Raw genomic sequence first — 19,393 nt, 5'->3', positions numbered from 1 at the left:
AATAACGTCCGACAATATCACCACAGTGGCCTATATAAACAAACAGGGAGGAGCGAGATCTCATCCCCTCTGGGTGGAAGCAATCAGACTTTGGAACAGGTGTATCAGAAATCATATCTCCTGGGTGCTCAGAGCTCCCTAGCACAGAGATTAAGCAGAAGCTTCTCTGCAGACCACAAATGGGAGCTCCACCACACAAAACTAACCACCATATTTGCTCTATGGGGAACTGTGCTATGGGACCTCTTTGCATTCCAGATGAACAGAAAGCTTCCCATATATTGCTCCAGGGGAGCCATAGGCCAAGACTCCCAGGGCGATGCTTTCCCTGACAGATGACCTCAGATATGCCTTTCCTCCCATCCACCTACACCAGAAGTTATATGTAAGATTCGATGTGACAGAGCCACCATTCTCCTCTTTGCACCCTTGGCCAGACAATTCTGGTTCACAGAGCCCTGATGATGCCTGCGTGCCCCCTTATCAGGATGCATGCATTTCAGGATCTCTTAACTCAGGATTGGGGGAAAGTCAAGTACCTCAACCAGCACTCACTCCGCCTCACAGCTGGGTGTTTGGATGGGTGTTGGAGGTAGAACACTCATGCTCCACCCCTGTTGAGTAAATCCTGACCCCAAGCAGGAAGGATCCTATTAGACTCTACTACCTGGCTAAATGGTGGTGTTTTTTGACCTGGACATGTCGCCACCAGCATACACTTGATATTGTAGGTGTTCCAGTTATCTGAGACTATCTCCTCTTCTCAGAGACCTCAAGTTCAGCCGTCAGTTCACTGTGAGTACACCTAGCAGCGATTAGCACCATCCTCCCCCCCCCGGTGGAAGGACTTTCTATCTTTATACACCTGACCTTGATTCGATTTATGAAGGTCTTGATGAGGACCTTCCCACTGGTCATTGGGGGAATGGCTCAATGAGACCTTAACCTTGTCCTCTCAACACCTGTAGGCCTGCTCTTTGAATGTCTGGCCACATGTGCCATGACCCATCTGTCCACCCATGAAGGTCATGTTCTTAGTAGCCATCACTTCAGCAAGAAGGGTCAGTGAGCTGGGAGCCATGATGACAGACACTCCTTATACAGTATTTCACAAGGAGATGGTTTCTGTTAGGTTAATTCCTCCTCAAGATTGTGTCTGAGTTCCACATCAATCAATCAATCAATCAATCAATCAATCAATCCAGTTATCTGTATTCTTCCCAGAACCATACCCTTCTTCCGAGGAGAAGATACTTCACTCCCGGCATGCCCTGGCATTCTACCTGCAGAGAACCAGACCCATTAGAAAATCTCCAAGGCTCTTTGTTGCCATGGCAGAAAGGGCATGGGGACAAGCCATATCCTCACAGTGGATTTTTAAGTGGGTTTCAGGATGCATCTTAGAATGCTACAAACTAGCCAAGCTTCCCCCTCCTGGGCGTATCACAGCTCACTCCATTTGGGCACAAGCGGCCTCCACGTTCTGCTGCAGGACATCTTCAGAGTAGCAACTTGGAGTTTTGTCCCTGCTTTCACAGCACACTACTCTCTGACTCTGGAGAAGGGACCATGTTTTGGTTCTGTGTTTGTACAGTGCCTAGCACAATGGGGTCCTGGTCCCTGGCTGGGGCTCCTCTGTGCTACGGCAATACAAATAAAATAACAAATGTGACAACGGTAAAGAGTTAGTTCATTTTCTTCTCATGCTGAGTGCCACTAGAACAGGCGATAAAACTAAGAGTAGTGGGATTGAATGAAGAAAAGGAAAATTTAAGCTAAAAATCAGGGTAAACTACAAATGGTGAGATCCAGTAGATTGTGGGATTGTCTCCTATGGGAAGAGTGGAGGCCTCAATCACATGAGTTATCTAAAGCTCTGATCGAGAAAGCGCTGAAGAACAAATTGTAGGGAATGTTCCCCTGCCAGTACAGACCTGGACTAGGTGAGCTAATAAGGTCCTTTCCCTCTCTGACTTCTGTGATTCTGACACCAAGCCTCAGGCATCTGGGATAAATTGAGGGTCAAAAATATTCCTGCAGTGTATGCTGTCCGTCATTGTGTAAACAAGGCTTTAACCCCCTGGCCTTTCTCTCCATTTCCAGGGGGAATGTGTGTTCATCCCATTTCTCGTTGGAGCATTCTGCCTCTCTTTAGTCTTTCTGTACATGTGGGGGGAAGCAAAGAATGACTACAATAACTTCGACTGGTAAGTAGCACAGTCTCCCTCCTCCCCCACCCAGTTGAAATTAGGTTGTCAATAGCCAGTTGTCTGCCTGGAGAGGAAGGACGGGTAATGAGGCCAGGCAGCGCGTTCTAATATACTGAGCACAGGACTATGCATCAGGAAAGCCAGAGTTCTTCTCTCAGCTCTGGCAACAACCTGCTGTGCAAAGCTGGGTCCATCGCACTGGTCATGGTCCTGTGAGAAGCCCCCATTGCCTGTAAGGGGAACGGAGAATACTCAGCCTCTCACAGGAGATGCTCAGCATGTTGGGCTCCTTAACCAATGTGTGTGGTGCCTTTCCTAATTGCAAACTGGGGCTAATTCATGCTTACCCTGGTCAGGCTGGGAGGATTCGTTAGTTAATGCACACAGGGCACCTGGGGGATGGAAAGTGCTGAGTTTTATTTTGAGGATATCATGAGGGCGCTGCTTGTTTACAAGCTAATGACCGGTTTCAGAGTAACAGCCGTGTTAGTCTGTATTCGCAAAAAGAAAAGGAGTACTTGTGGCACCTTAGAGACTAACCAATTTATTTGAGCATGAGTATTGTTTCATATTCTCTGTGTATATATAAAGTCTGCTGCAGTTTCCACGGTATGCATCCGATGAAGTGAGCTGTAGCTCACGAAAGCTCATGCTCAAATAAATTGGTTAGTCTCTAAGGTGCCACAAGTATTCCTTTTCTTTAAGCTAATGACCGTCTCCTGGGCTGAATATGCTCTGAAGCAGAACAGCGAGGTTTTTACAGAAAATACAGTCCAAGGCCAAAGGCTCTGGTGTTTGTTGCCACGGGGTAGTGTTATCCCCAGTTTATAACAGGAAGTAGCCTCAAGTTGTTGTTAGATGGAAATGCTTATTTAAATATTAAGGCCAAAATTTTCATATCCAGATACTTAAAGTCAGGCTCTTAAATCCATCTAAATTAAAGAGGCTTGATTTTCACCAGAGCTGAGCTGAGATGCTTTGGGTGGCTCGAGGTGTAAATATGTATTTAGGTGCCTGACTTTAGGCCCTCACGGGTGAAAATTTTGGCCCTAAACTATCTGTGAAATGAAAGACAACACCTACAAAAGTCAAAATGGGCTGTCCGCAAACAAAGAAAACACTTTGGTCTGTCTTCCCTTCCTATGCTCATCCATTATCTCTCCCCTTCTCTTCACCCTCCCCACTTTCCTCCCTCCCGCCACCTTCCCTTTTCTCCCACAGCTCAATAAGGCTCTCGCCCCTTGAGTATCTATTAGACCTTTTATTTACACGGCTTCAAAACTGGGTGGGGTGAGAAGGACTGGCATTCTCCCAGAGTAGATTATCATTATCTGTATTACAGTAGTACCTAGAGCCCAAAGACTTCACAATCTAAATAGACAAGACAGACAAAGGGTGGGAGAACAGAAGAATTGGTATCCCCATTTTGAAGATGGATGAGCTGAGGCAAAGTGACTTGCCCAAGGTCACATGGAAAGTGTATGGCAAAGCCAGGAACAGAATCTAGATCTGAGACTCGGTCTAGTGCCTTAACCACAAGAGCATCCTTCCTCTCCAATACAAAGATGTTTGTAACTCAAGCATAACAATTGTTCTGGGGACATGTGACCTGCCTGTCTCTAGGGAAAGGCACCATGGGAAAAGGGATGGGAAGATTAAATGAAATGAACAAAAACACTGTTTGTTTTTTCCCCTGCTCCTTCTCTTGGATTTTTTCTGCTTCCTCTAAAAAGGTCAAGCTGGGAAGGCAATTTTGTGTTTGTCAAACAGCTTAAATTTTGAGTACAGCAGAGCAGAAGGATTAGCATAGCCAATTGGAGTTGAGCAATTTGCTTGTTCACAGCAGGGATATTGAGAAATAATCAGCTGATGACTATGCGAATCCTTGCACTCTGAAATATGAAGTGATCATGCAAATTAGACATCTAGAACCAATCAGAGTTCAGTGAACTCCAAGATTGGGGGAAAAACTGTAACATTGTTATTTATTTGGGTCAGTAACTGTCTGTGCAGCACACCTCTCCTAATCTTAATCTGGGCATTTACAGCATATTTGACTCAACATTTTGGTCTCTGGGTGCTTTACCAGTTCTGAGAAGAAATAAAAGACCCCTGTGCCTTTCTTCACCCAGCCCCAAGCTGGTGCCTTTTTGATTGTTTAAGGGGTGGGAATGGAGTGGTTCATTGTGGAAAGGCACCATCTAGCCTAGCCAGGAGTGCCATGTTCATGGACCAGTTGCAAAGAGAGTTGAATTCTGATATTGTGTTGTTGGGCCTTGTCTTAAAAAGCTAGTGCTAGAAACCAAGACTTCATATAACAGTGAAAACGAGGAATTCCAAGTGACACATAGCCCTTGTCTCTAAGGCAAGCAGTTTGTAAGGGATTGGCTAGTGAAGTAATGTCAAGATGAAGTGGGGTGTGGATGCAGCAGGGAAAGAAGATATTATTCCAAATGATGTAATTAATTTCCAACATTGTGTAGCCTGTCAGGAGTAGAAACACTTTGTTGGATCAATCCAAACACTCTCAGGACCAGCAAGCTTATCTGAGCGATGCTCTTGGACCAGTTCTCAGAAATACATTTTATCCCTACCTTGCCATTTGTGTTATGGTCACTCCAGTTTTATGAAGGTGGATTCCATTATATCAACATGTTTCCTCCTAGTAGGAAATGCATAGCTGTGTTCCTTCAGGAGGGAAGTGTGGGGGGATGGAAGGGAATTTATTTCTTACATTTATTTAAATAGGTTTCAGAGTAGCAGCCGTGTTAGTCTGTATTTGCAAAAAGAAAAGGAGTACTTGTGGCACCTTAGAGACTAACCAATTTATTTGCGCATAAGCTTTTGTGAGCTACAGCTCACTTCATTGGAATGTATCCAATTTATTTGTTTAGTCTCTAAGGTGCCACAAGTACTCCATTTATTTAAATGTAACTCTTAATAATTGCAGACAGTTTATAAGATTTTATTGCATTTTAGGTACAACTATGGAAACACAGGCCACTGGTTTCTCTGGTCTGTTTTTCTTCTGATTCTAGCTGCAGTCTTGTTTACATACATCACACTGTTACTGGTAAGTAACATTATCTTTAAACAGCGCTGTTGCCTGACAGCTAGTTATGGACCACGCAATTGGTGTTTGCATCCGCATTTAGTCTCAGCTAACGTTTGGGTTTGACAGCACAAAAGTATTAAAAACTGAGTCAAGCATCAATGGTAAAGAATCACAGAAAGAGTCACTTTTCTTCTTCTAACCCTGAACAAGGACATTCGTTAGACTGCAGAAAGCATTATTATCCCTAAAACTGTTTTGCTTCTCTCTTTTACTGTAGACCTTCTAATTAGAAACATACCCCTCCCCTCCCCTGCCTGGTTTCCTGCTACAGATTTAAACAAAAAGGGCGCACATGCTCACAAACAGCTCTCCTGAAAATTATGCCCACAATTGCAAAAATCACATGGGATCTTACCTTTTAAAAATCTCATGAGATCCTATCTGATCTCCTGAGATTTTTGTCGAACAGCAGGTGGATATATGGCAAGAGGCACTGATCTTGTGTGATTTTCACTGTTCACAGTGGTGGAACTGTTACAAGAATAGATGTTGTTGTCCTGAAATTTCTACCATCTTCTCTCCCCATCCCTGCACTCTCAGAAAACAAAGCAAAAACCTTAACTACAAGACAGATTTGGAAAATGACCACCTTCTGGATCTAGAGCCAAAACTCAAGAAACTGGTTCAGTCTCAGATATTTGACTCTGAATTCACTCTTCCCCCAACCACACTTTGAAATTTGAGGGGGCTGGATCTGATCTGAGGTTACATCTTGGACTCATCTATGCCACTAATGATCTACATTATTCTTATCTCATTGTTTCCTTGTGCTGGTCCCCATCTATTTGTTGCATTCACCTGTTGTCCCTCTCATCTTATACTTAGGTTGTTAGCTGTTCAGGACAGGGAGCATACTTTGTTCTGTGTTTACCCTGCGCCTAGCACAATGAAGTCCAGATTCATGACTGGGCCCTGGGCACTAGTGTAGTACAAATAAATTATGACATTTTATTCTAACGTAAATAAAAAAAGGCTGCAAATAGGGGCCCTACTTGCCTGTGGCCTTTAGGTGTTACCACAACATAAACGGAAAATGGTAACCATTCTCCTGCTTAGCAATGGTGCAAATATAAATACTTCATTAAGATGATGTTGGTGCTGGTGAAAGGCAACACATTGATTCCATAGATCCTGAGGTCTGTTACCTACAGAACAGATCCATCACAGGCATTGGTGGGTGAGAGCTTCACCCACCCCAGTATACCACCATGTGAGAGGACAGACGGCCTGGTGGCTGGGGTACTAGCTTGGGGTTTAGGAAATCCAGGTTCAATTCCCTGCTTTGCTGCAGACTTCCTGTGCAACCTTGGTCACGTCACTTAGTCTTTCTGTGTCTCAGTTCCCCACTTTAAAATGGGGATAATAGCACTGCCCTATACACTGGGGACAAATTCATTAAAGACTATGAGGTGCTCAGATACTGTGGTGATGGGAGCTACAAGGATACTTAACATGTGTCTCTTCAGCTAGCCAGGTTACCAGTTAGGCAGAAGCAGTCCGGGACTGTATTTCTTTACAGAAGCCATAGAAAAGCTGCAGAGTGTTTCTAATGGCACTTGCCCTACTTGCTGCAGAACTGTGTCATTGTGTCTAATTTGGTGATGTTGCTCCATGCATCTATGTGGAGGAGTGGTGGGCGCCAGGAGGCAATAAGCCCCAAAGTAAATAGGATTAGGATAAGAAGGAAGCGAGAGCATAGGAAACACACTGCCATTTCTGATGAGGGAAAGAAACAGCTCCCTGCGCCTTATCACTGCAATTCTGAAACCTGACTCCTTCTGTCAAGCACAGGATTGCTCCAGTTTAGTACTAACCTAGTGAAAGCTCTTATCGCCACAGACTTAACTCTGTCCAGAGCTGCTTCAGCCAGAGCCCACTATTAAAACAGACTTCTTCTGCCACCCCCCCCAACCCCAAAGTATTTTTCAAAGGGCATAATGCAGCTGAACCCCTGCAGGGCATAGGTCCCTGATAGCATCTCTGAGTGTGTGACCACCCTATAAGGTGAGATATGGATTCCCAAGTTTTGGAAACAGATTGACTTGCAGTATCAAAGCCTTAGGCCTGGCCTACACAGGCTCTGTCCCAGTATGACTATGTTGGTGAGGTGGGTGACTTTTTTCTTTTTTTTAACTAACGGAGTTACTTGCTACAACCCCTAATGTGGACACAGTTGGATTGGCTTGGGCCTGGTCCACACCTAAAAATTAGATCAGCCGAGGCACCTTGCTCAGGGCTGTGAAAAATGTTGTGCCTTGAGTGCCATAATTAGGTCAAGCTAACCGCCACTGTAGACGCAGGTAGATCAACCTCTTGGAGAGGTGCACTGCCTACATGGATGGAAAACCCCCTTCTGTTGACGTAGGAAGTGTCTACGTTACAGCACTTCAGAGACACAGCTGCTGTGCTCTTGCTGTGCCGCTGTAGTGTAGGCATGGCCTAAGTGTGCACTTAAATGTTTTGTCTACACAGCTATCTCCCTTAGGGATGTGAAAAATAACATCCCTAACAACAGAGCTGTGCGGGCAAAAACCCTAGTGAAGATGCAGTTATACCAGAAAAAGTCCTTTTGCCAGTACAGCTTACTCTGTTCAGGGAACTGTTTTAAGCATCACTGCAAAGTGGGGGTTGCCGGTATAGCTCTTATTAGTATACTTACAGTATACCTTTTAAGTGTAGACAAGGCCACTGGTATTATTGCACCTTTGGACCCAAGCGACTAGTCAAAGTTTGGAGCCCTGTGGGTGTTCCAGGTGGGAGTAGAAATTGGTGGTAATCAGGTATGTCTTTGATGCAGTTTTGTTTATGTCTGAAGAGTGTACAAAGTCCTGTGTCACTGAACTCAGAAGGAATCAAATGGCAGGAAACAGCACTAGAGCACTCTTTTAGCCTGCACCCCTCACCCAAACCCCTCTTCCCAGGTTTCTTCCCGTGTCAGCCACCGGGCTTTCAGCTGCTCCTTTAGGCTGTCTCTCTTTCCAGGCTTTCTTGCCTGTTCTTTATGTTCTGCCTTCCCACCCACCCACACAAAACAATACTCACTAAAAACTTGTGGACTGGTTCACACACCTTTTGTCTTAAGGAGGCTTATGCTTAATTGAAGTTCTGTTAATTGAAGGGTGAGTTCACACCTATCAACCTCCATCCCATAAGAAGGTTTCACCCTAGAGGTGCCTTGTAGCGAAGGCTTTGTCTACACTACACAGCTTTCAGCGACACAGCCATGTCACTAAAAGTCGGGCAGTGTAAATGCTGTTTGTTGGCACTTTTGCCGCCAACATACTTCCACCCCCTACGAGTGGGGTTCGCGTTGTCGACAGGAGAGTGCTCCTGCCGACAATGAGCCGTTTACACTGCCACTTGCCATGGCAAAACTTGTGTCTTTCAGGGGGGGCTTTTTTAAGCACCTGTGAACAACAAAAGTTTTGTCGTTCAATTGGCAGTGTAGACAAAGCCTTATTCTCCTTCTCATACAGGAATAGCTGTACCAAGTATAAGGTACCTACCCTTATACTGATATAACTGGATCCACATCAGGGGAGCTTTACCCCTTTAGCTATACTGATTTAGCTAAAATGTGGCAACTTTTAGTGTGGACAGTAAGAGCTGCGAGCCATTGCCAGGAGGCAACTTCTGGTCTTCCAAGTGGCCTGTGAAGGAAAATAAAATGGATTTGTGGCCACGCTCACTTTTTGTTTTTTTGTTCTTTGAGGGTTTTTTTTTTTTAACATTTATAGATGTAGTCAGTTGGGTTCCTTCCCAACCCAAAAAGCGTGAGGATGTTTTGTGTGGTTGCAACTTTTCTTTTAGAGCCTAATGTCTCGCCTACCTGTTTTTCCAGGAAGAGATACTTTGGAGGACTGGAAAACTAGCAGAATGATGTTATCAGAGCTCCCCAGGAAGGTGAAGCCTGATTAAATGAAAGGGTTTTCTTCAAGAGCGTTAACCTCTGCATTTGCTGTTTTTTATTAATGCCTGTTTCACTCAAATGCCTAACCAACAGTTGGAAGAAAACCTCTCTCTGTTAAAGATGGATAAGCTCCCACAGCCATTCAGCAGGTTTTCCAAGCCAGGGAAGATGTGACATGACATTTATCACATGTCTAAGGATTTCCAGGATTAAAAAACTCGGGGAAAAATAATACTAAGAATTAATTCTAGGTTTTCTTTACAAAGCCTGAACACGTAAAAGAGAGAGCACCACCCTGATCGTTCCCTTTGCCAGGTCAGCTTTAAGCAACGAAGCTGTCTTGCTGATGCTGCCAGTGCGTGTGCGTGTGACGGGCCAAGATTTTGTCTTTTCTGTATGAAGGGGGAGTCATTAGAGTGGCCTGAGAATTGGCTCAGGGCCTGGGGTCTCTGAAGCTGCAGGACGACAAGCAGTGCCTTGCAGTACATGTGCCGAAAAACAGGGCTGTTAAGCCACATTTTAACCCTCCAGAACAATGGAAAACACTAAACCCTCAGGATTGTCCAGTTCTCAAGAGTTTGAGGAGACCTACAGGAGGCACTGTGACAGGGAAGACGAAGAGTATATGGCCGGTCAGGGGAAGGGGCTTCATTGGGACTCTCAGCCACAGCCAGTGCAGAAATTCCCTCTTCCGCCTGCCTGCCTAATATACACCCCCTCTGGGTTCCTGCCCGTGGCAAAAGAAGCAACAGAGGCAGCATGGGTGAGAGCAGCATCCAGGGGCAGAAGAGAATTGGTACAACAATGTAGGGTCCAGTTCTGATTTGGGTCTGGGTCAAGAGGAAACATGTGAGAGGACTAAAACAGTCCTCTGGCAAAGAACATGTGTTCCCATAAAGCTGTATTCCTGACGGTATGGTCCTGTTCTTTCACCCAGAGATCTCCAGTGCAGTTAATTAATCCCGACTTTCAACACAACAGCCCTGAGGGGTAGTTTAATATATTATGCTTGACGGGCAAACTGATGCCCAGGGAAGTGAAATGACTTGCCCAAGGACACACACAAAGTCACTGCCAGAGCTGCTAGTAGGCCCGAGGAGTTCAAGCTCCTAATACTCTCTGTAATAAGTAGATAACATTCCCTCCCACATATAAGGAACTATCCCTGTCTATCTTACTCTGACACCTTACCCTTGTAAATATCTTCATTGCCATCATTTTGTGCTTGGTGGAAGGCAGTACGTGATATTTTGCAGCTTGTTTCCCTACCTGGGTCTGGTCTACTTCTGAACCAACCTAGGTCAATGTGCTGATCAATGAAGAGATAGATCTAATAGATTTCATAGCTGGGAAGGCCAGAAGGGACCATAATGATCATCTAATTTGATCGCCTGCATAACACTGGCTATAGAATTTCCATCCAGTGATTCCTATGTCTAGCCCAGTTACTCGTGGTTGAACTGTAGAACAGCATTAAGAAAATTATCCAGCCATGACATAAAAACTCCAAGGGATGGAGAATTTACCACTGCAGTTGGCAATCTTTTTCAATGTTAATTGCCCCAACTGATGGGGCGTGGGAAAGTGTCTTCTTTTGACTTTGAACTATGCTGACTTGAATTTCCATGGTCTCTGGCATGGAGAAAGCTGCGAGATTTCTGTGGGAAGTGGTTTTGGCCAAGGTTCCAAGTAAAGCTGCCACGTTGCCCGTTTGTTCCCAATCATGTGATGTGCATGATTCCAGTAGGGAAGTGGCACAGCGAAGTTTCTGCCTTGATGGTCTACCTTGATGGCTTGTCCCATCCCAGGCCTGAGCACACTGAAGCCCTTGTTTGAATAGAACAATTCTGTAGTGACCGGTAGCCAGCTCTAGTTGCACTGGTTTTGTTTGGAAGTGTTTTGTCATCTCCCTTAATGACTAATCTCGACCACAGCGCCCTAGCCTTCTCCTCACTTATTCTGAATCACTGAAGCAAACTTTCTTCTTTCCACCAGCCCCCTCTAGCTGAGCAAAGCCTCGCACAACAAAGCACTTACTGTCTTTGCAAAGATCCTCTCCATCTGTCCACTTCAGTGTAATTTTTCCAGACATCCAGCTTCAATTAATTCAACAGCCATCCATTTCCCCAAACAATTTTCTTACTCCCTCCACACAAAAAAAGTTGGATAGAGATGGTTTAATTGAAATATAATTCCAGACTTAGTGGTGGTAAGGGCAACAGATCTTATTTTCCTATATCCAGTACAAACCTGACCAACCAAAGGGTTTTGGAGATGTAACCACATGGTAACAGAGTGTGGCTATTTGTCCTCCTCTGGTGGCTACAGCACACAGAGAGGTTTATGATTCTGCTGCTGCATCGAAGATGGTGGACTAGGGCCTGTAGTTCAAGCAGTGCTTGGCTTTATAGAGCTGCTGTGTTCATGTGGGTTACTGAGACAGCGGGAATCTCCAGAAGCTTGTGGGTTTGGATGAATGGGTGTGTAAAGGACAGTGTACATTTGCTACCAGGGAGCATGACTGACTTTTGGTTAATAGGGAGCTGTAGTCAGCCAGATTAGGGCTGATTAGGGTCATATTGAACTGTGCACATCCCAACTCCAAACTGACATAACGGGAAGAAAATAGTGTTATAAGACTATGGTTGGGGGACAGTGAGCTGGTGTTGCAATAGGGAGACAGCACGTAAGAATCATAGAAGATCAGGGTTGGAAGGGACCTCAGGAGGTCATCTAGTCCAACCCCCTGCTCAAAGCAGGACCCAGCCCCAATTTTTGCCCCAGATCCCTAAATGGCCCCCTCAAGGATTGAACAGTGGGGGAGGTTTAGGTTGGATATTAGGAAAAACTTTTTCACTAGGAGGGTGGTGAAACACTGGAATGCGTTACCTAGGGAGGTGGTGGAATCTCCTTCCTTAGATATTTTTAAGGTCAGGCTTGACAAAGCCCTGGCTGGGATGATTTAATTGGGGATTGGTCCTGCTTTGAGCAGGGGGTTGGACTAGATGACCTCCTGAGGTCCCTTCCAACCCTGATATTCTATGATTCTATGAACTCACAACCCTGGGTTTAGCAGGCCAATGCTCAAACTCTGATTTGTATTTGCTATATTCTCTTGCTCCTCTTTCTGATTGCATGTGCATTTAAAATCCCCCCTTTGGCTAAAGAGCACTGATTTCCAAGCAGTGTCATCCTGGAAAAACTGAGGGTGGGATTCACAAGGATATTTAGGCACCTACGCCCCACTGAAATTCCACCTTGGGAGTGTTTTTCATTGGATCCCAAGTGACTTGCACTACCTTCTGATAGTAGGTGAGGTCCAGCCCCAATATGGTGCTGCCATAAAAGCTGTGCATTCAGCCAGCACAGAATTTCCCCCAGCCCAAGCCCTGTGTAGGACAGCTTATGGCTGTATTATCCATGTCCCCTCGCAAGCTCTAGTTTGGGGGATGTGCACAGGGATAGAAGGGGATGTCCTTAAGCAGCTTGTGACTGCCATAGCTTAAGACTGCTCCCCATTCATCCGAAATGATCCCTAGGGGTGTGAAGGGTGGTGTAAAGGCATCCTGGTCTCCTCACCTGCTGGGCTGTGAGTTCTGTGCTCCACTTGAAAGACCTGCATAGAATCTTTCACCTTTTGGATCTATCCTGTAATAAAGGGCAAATATTGCACTGGCATTATGGGCCACAGACAAGTGTTTTTAACCAGTTTTAGAATAGCTGATACAAATGTTTCACATCAGAACATATTCTTTCCTTGGGTTTCTATCATGCTGCTAGAGGTGCCTGCTTTCTGATAAGATGTTACCCATTTGTGAGGCAGAATGTTGCTTCCCTTTTTTGACCCAAGTGGTGAACCTTGTGGGAGGAGAAATGGATGTTAGGTATTTCTTTGATGCAATCCTGTGTTACAAAGAATGTACACAAAGTCCTGTTTCCCTGAATGCAGTCAGAATCAAACAGGAGATTGTTTCTTTGCTCACAATTTCAAGCCCCTTTCCAGCCAGCACTCTGCCCAAAAGCTCTGAGCTTTTTTCCACAGAAGCGACTCTGGTTGTGTCTGGTGCTGCCTTGCCATCTTGTCTGTGTGCTGCTATGGTGTTCCTGCTTCTCTCTCTCTCTCACACACACACACTCTTCTGTCAAACAATATCCAGCACCCTGAATTTGCATTTCAGCCCCCAGTCAAAGCCCTCCTTCCCCAGAGCTCTGATTCCTGACCAGCCATGTTTATGGCCTATGTTTTGGGTGGTAGCTCCTATTCTTTCAGCTCTCTATTGCACAAAGGAACATAATTGCTTTTTACCTTTACCCCGAATGAAGGGCAGCTGTTGTCATGCTCACCAGCTTCAAACAGGTTCCACTCAATCCCATCACAATAGCATATTTTTAAAATTTCTTCCCACTGGAAACTGATTGTATCCAAATCTACTGCATGGATAATGTGCCTCTAACCACCCTGGCGTTAAGCAACAGGACAAAGGACCTCTACATTCAGTAGAAGGGGAAAGAATCGTTCCAGTTCTGTTATCCTTATTTCTTAATGCTGTTGGTGTAGCACGTAGACGCCGGTTCTTCTTTGTGCAATATCAGCTTTGGAAAGTTTCATTCAAAGTGACTTTTCTATGCAATATAATTCTGCATCTGCCTTCACAGATCTATGATCCTGAGGCCTGAAGTCACTGGGCAGTGTTTAACCATGTTATAATGCCATGGTTTTCCATTTGATTTCCCAGGTTCTAGCCGTGTGTTTGCTGTCAGAAGGTCAGCAGTTGTACCTGCACTGGAGTCACAAGGTGGGATAGTTGAGTCATTCCAGAAACTTCTGTATCCACACTTTACAACAATTAAGGTCAATTATGGGATGGTTCCCTACCCAGAGACCAAAACACATTTTCAGTCTAACGTGATGATTCTCTTCAAGGTTAAGGAATTTAAAAAACAAAAGCAAAAGGAAAGGCTTGGGGAGAGAGCACAATGTATGCATCCCCTTTGTAACTGGCTGCAGTGTCTCTGTAAACAAAATGGCTGACATCTCTGCCCACAGAAAGTGAGAATTAGTGCTCTTAAATCCACGAGGAAGTGTGTACTGCTGCTGATCATTTTTGTATCTGCTCCTGGGTAGACAGAGAATGCAATTCTCCAAGTCAGCCAATCTAACCCTAAAATTCACTGGTAAAATCACCCAGAGACAGAAAAAATCAGGATGGATTACAGGTGATATTAGCAACCCCTCATAATTTCAGTTTATGACATTGTGATGCCTTGAGCCAGCTAATAGAGGGTAGGTCTACACTGCAATGTAAGCCCAGGGTTAATAGAACCGGAGTCAGCAGCCCCTGGGTTTGTTAACCTAGGGCTTGAGCATCTATACTCATTTGTAACTCCAGGTTAGGAATTGTTGAACCCTGGGTTCCAGCCTGGGGCTTCAGCCTGTACACATTATGCAGGCCCAAGTCCAACCACCCATATCCCAGACTTCCTAGTGCCATCCCAAAATGTGGCCACTCTAGCCCTTTGTTTATAGTACAGGGAAAGCCCTTTGTTTATGGGGAAACTTGACTGTCCACCAAACTTGACTGTCTGGAGGACAAAGAAAGTTGCCCCATGGGATTATGGGATACTTTTGGCAGATTCCCAGAGCAGACTCCCAGTGGAGCGGCATCTATACTGCAAAGCAATAGGGCTTGAACCCTGGCTACCAGCTTGAATCAGGCCCTCCACCCCCATGGAATACTGGGACCCTGGGTCCAAGCCCTGGGTTACTGTGATTAGGGTGTATCTGGAAAGGGGGTTAGGCTTGAGCCTGAGTTCAAAGCCTGCATTTACATTGCAGCACTGACATCCCTTAGGTGATTGACCTGAGACATGCTTGGCCAAAATCCATAGCATAAGAACGGCCATGCTGGATCAGACCAAAGGTCCATCTAGCCCAGTACCCTGTCTTCCAACAATAGCCAATGCCAGGTGCTTCAGAGGGAATGAACAGAACAGGCTAAATATCAAGTGATCCATCCCCTATCATCCAGTCCCAGCATCTGGCAGTCAGAGGCTTAGGCACATCCAGAACATGGGGTAGCATCCCTGACCAAAGAGACAACCTAGCCATTATTAATGATGGATCTGTCACTCAGTGTTTCTCCTTAGTGCAGGTTTGGGCAAACTTTTTGGCCTGAGGGCCACATGGGGGGTTCCAAAACTGGAGGGCCGGGTAGGGAAGGCTTTGCCTCCCCAAACATCCTGGCCCCTGCCCTCTATCCGCCCCTCCCACTTCCTGCTCCCTAACTGCCCCCCTCAGAACCCCTGACCCATCCAACCCCCCCTGCTCCTTGTCCTCTGACTGCCCCCTCCTGGGACCCCATGACCCTAACTACCCCCCCACCAGACCACCCCCCCCCCACGCCCTGACAGGCCCCCTGGGACTCCCACACCTATCCAACCGCCCCCTGCTCCCTGTCCCCTGACTGCTCCCCAGGACCCCCTACCCCTTATCAACCCCCCTGCTCCCCACCCCCTTACCATGCCAGTCAGAGCACCAGGACTGTCAGCTGCGCCACCCAGCTGGAGCCAGTCACGCCACTGCACTGCTCGGCAGGAGCTCGCAGGCTCGCTGCCCAGAGAGCTTGCGGCATGGTGAGTCGAGGCTGCGGGGGAGAGGGGACAGCAGGGGAAGGGCCAAGGGCTAGCCTCCCCGGCCGGGAGCTCAAGGGCCAGGCAGGATGGTCCTGTGGGTCAGATGTGGCCCGTGGGCCATAGTGTGCCCATCTCTGCCTTAGAGGTCTCTTTGCCTCTAAGAGTATGTCTACACTGCATTGTAAACCCAGGTCTGTGGAACCCACATTTGTGGACTTGGTGTTTCCAAGCCTATGCTTGAGTGTCCATACTGCATTGTAAACCTGGGTTTACGATTGTTGGACTTGGGGGTCTGACAGCCATGCTAACATCCGTAGTGCACTATGCAGACCTTTTCACTCAGCCGCTTGAGCTGTGTCCACACTGCAAAATGACAGGGCTTGGATCCGAGTCACAGAGTGTAGACCTAACCTAATTCAGCTAGGTCAGTTTAGATGATCAAGCTCATAAAGATCACTGCCACATAGAAAATACTCTATACCTTTGGAATCCAAGCCATCTTTATAACCCACATACAACAGTAGCTAAGGGTAGTATACACAGAAATACGAATTACAATTGTCCTACAGGTTTCAGAGTAACAGCCATATTCGTCTGTATTCGCAAAAAGAAAAGGAGTACTTGTGGCACCTTAGAGACTAACCAATTTATTTGAGCATAAGCTTTCATGAACTACATGCATCCGATGAAGTGAGCTGTAGCTCACGAAAGCTTATGCTCAAATAAATTGGTTAGTCTCTAAGGTGCCACAAATTGTCCTACACTAATTCTGAAGCCAGGCAATACCCTATTTGTCTCTGCAGATTGGGACTTTTTTGGTATTGGGTTTCTCCATAGCTGCCATCGCTGTATTTTCTAAACTGTGGGGAGTTCGATGGAAAACCGTCCGCCTGTCATTTCAGGTAAGAACATGGAAGCTCTACATAAAAAAAAGACAACTTGTTAACAAAAGCCTTGACTGGAAATAGTTGGAAAATATGGAAACAGAGGCATTTTTTTCATATACAATTTTTCTGTCAGGGATGCGGTGTCATCAAACTCAAAATTTTCCATAAAACGTCAATTTTGACTACATTTTTTATTTTTTATTCTGATTCAGGGGAATGGGGATGAAAAATTTTGTTTAGCTTCAGAATGTCAATCAGAAACTCCATTTTTCATTTTGAAATGCTGAATTGTTTTGATCAAAAATATTTTAAAAAGTTGTTTCAGTGTTTACAATTCGAACCTTTTAGAATTTTTCGTTGTGTGACATTTTTTATTTCCACTTTCTGTTCTGATTTGGAATGGAAACGAATTCTGAAATGTCAACATTTCCTGTGATAGGAAAATAGCATTTACGAGCCAGTTCTAGAAAATATCTTCCATCAAATGTCCTTGGGTTCAGAAACAGGACGGGATTAAACTTGTTCAAAAAAAATGAGCCAGCATCCGCTGTTACCTATTTCTGGAATCAAACTTGAACTAAAATGTTATTAAAAAGTTTTTATCAATGTTTATGCAGTGATTCCTTCCACAAGCTGTCAGGAGAGTTTGAAACTAATGCTGGAGACACCTCTACGGCTTCAGCTAAAGGAGGAACTCCATTAGTTTTCATCCATAGTAGGCTGGTATTCTGTATATGGATTAGCCAGTAGAGGGATGCCGATGGCCAGTTCTAGGGGCGGGCAAGCAGGGCCGTCACCATGGGTGCCAACTTCCAGGGAATACCACCACAACGCTGTGCTGCTGGGCATTTTTGGCCAGCCTTTCTCCCCCCTCTCCTCAACATGGGCTGAGTTTTTCTTCTTCTTTTTTTGGTTTTGTTTTTTGTTTTGCTTGGCTGCTGGGCATGAGGAAGGTGTTAAAAACATTTTCTACCATGGCTAGCAAAATTGTTAGGACTGCTTTGGTGCTTCTGTGGATGCAACATACAACCATGTTACATTTGGATAATGTTTTTTCCCTACCATATACCTTGGTAATTTCAGGTTTCACTATGGGTCAGATTGTCTGCTACTCTAGTTTTATGCTGGAGTGACTCCCTTGACTTTAATGGAGTCATACCAGCGTACAACTCAGCGGAAAATCTTGCCCAATATCTCCCGTCAGGCCAAAAAACAGCATATTTCTTTCAGATTTCCATCCCACTTTTGCACATTTGTGATAAATTCAGAGAAGCATCTGAGCTTTTGAGTGCTTGTTTAACCTTTACAGTGAAAGAAATCAATTACAATTTCTATAGCTGTCCTTCAAAAATAGTAATCTAATAAATCAGTTATTTGATGTTAGTAAAACATGAAGAATATTCCCAAGGTTACAAATCTGAAGCTAAAAAAAACCAAATAAATTGAAATGCAATTGGATCTAAATACAATGGACCTAAACCCTCTAGTCTGAGATCAGGCGCTTTGTTTAAATAAATAAGAGTAAATACTTCTTATGAAGTACATTATTAATTTGTGGAACTAGCTGTTGCAGAATATTAGTGAGGCTAATCAAGTAGTCTAGCAAGATTGGAAAAAGGATTAGACACACATTGGAGTAATCAGCTGCTGCAGTTATACTAACTAGTATGATAGTACAGTTGGATATTGAGCATTACCATTCAAGTGAGTTATCATGCAATTAGTGGTCTCATCTTCATAACTGGTGATGTTCATAATGAAGTGTTGAAACTGAATCTAGCTGGAATGGCCTGACTGTCTGGTGGAAGACACTCAGGTACTACGGTGATGAGGGGCCATATAAGAACCAAGACTAAGAGAAGAAGTTGAGTTCAGGATAGTGCACTCAGCTCCTGGGGGAAAGGCGTGCCTTGCATTGCTATCCTGCATCCCCTTTGGCTGACTCAGGAGCAGGGTTGATGGGCTCTTGAGGATCACATCAGTATACTTCAGCTGACCTGCCATGGGGCTAAAGAAAAATGTAGGGGACAGGGACTTTCTCGTGGGTTCCACGAAGTTCTCAAAGGGCCCAAGCCAAGTGTAAGATTGGAGAAAAACTGTCTGTACCTCTAGCAGAGCCCCATAGCTCAACTATGTCAGTATTAGGAGAGCTGTTTGTTTCCATAAACTGGCTTTTCACAGCAATCCTCTTGTCTCCCGTCCAGGTCACAGCTCCCTATCTCCACATAGGTGCAATAGCAGCCATGGTCCTTCTGTCTTGGCCAGTGGCTTTGCATGCCTTCCGAATGAGTAAAAAAGGTACAGTAGCTCTCCTTTATGCTCTACAGGTGCAGCTTCCACCTGGAACCTCTGTGCTCTGCTTTGTGCAAATGGGAGAGATGGGGATATGGGCCAAGACTTTCAAAAATAGGTAACAATTTTGGGCCTCACTTTTTGTGTGCCTTGAGACACCTTAAATCGGCCTGATTTTCAGAGTGCCCATAGCTCTTACATCAGCCTGTCAATATACTCAGTATCAAGGGGTGGACCCTTCCAGCTAGCACACTTAATGCACCAATGCTTGTTTGCCCAGTGATGCTGCCTCCCTTCCTTGCTTGAGGTTCTGACAAAGAACTTTTGTCTTAGGGAGAAAATGAAT

The 19,393-nt window shown here is 45.2% G+C and overlaps 1 protein-coding gene across 1 annotated transcript in view; it reads left to right on the top strand.

Moving 5' to 3' along the window:
• Positions 1 to 19,393, top strand: part of GDPD4 (glycerophosphodiester phosphodiesterase domain containing 4) — a 54,415-nt gene that overhangs the window by 13,399 nt on the left and 21,623 nt on the right. The window contains exons 4-8 of the mRNA XM_073316638.1: positions 2,104 to 2,207; positions 5,190 to 5,283; positions 13,972 to 14,031; positions 16,672 to 16,770; positions 18,960 to 19,053. Of these exons, the coding sequence (XP_073172739.1) occupies positions 2,104 to 2,207; positions 5,190 to 5,283; positions 13,972 to 14,031; positions 16,672 to 16,770; positions 18,960 to 19,053 (451 nt within the window). The remainder of the gene's footprint in view (positions 1 to 2,103; positions 2,208 to 5,189; positions 5,284 to 13,971; positions 14,032 to 16,671; positions 16,771 to 18,959; positions 19,054 to 19,393) is intronic.

Source organism: Lepidochelys kempii, chromosome 1 (genome assembly GCF_965140265.1).
Source record: "Lepidochelys kempii isolate rLepKem1 chromosome 1, rLepKem1.hap2, whole genome shotgun sequence".
NCBI classification, from domain to species: domain Eukaryota; kingdom Metazoa; phylum Chordata; order Testudines; family Cheloniidae; genus Lepidochelys; species Lepidochelys kempii.
Note: the sequence above shows the minus strand (reverse complement) of the source record. Positions and strands in the feature narration are given on the sequence as shown.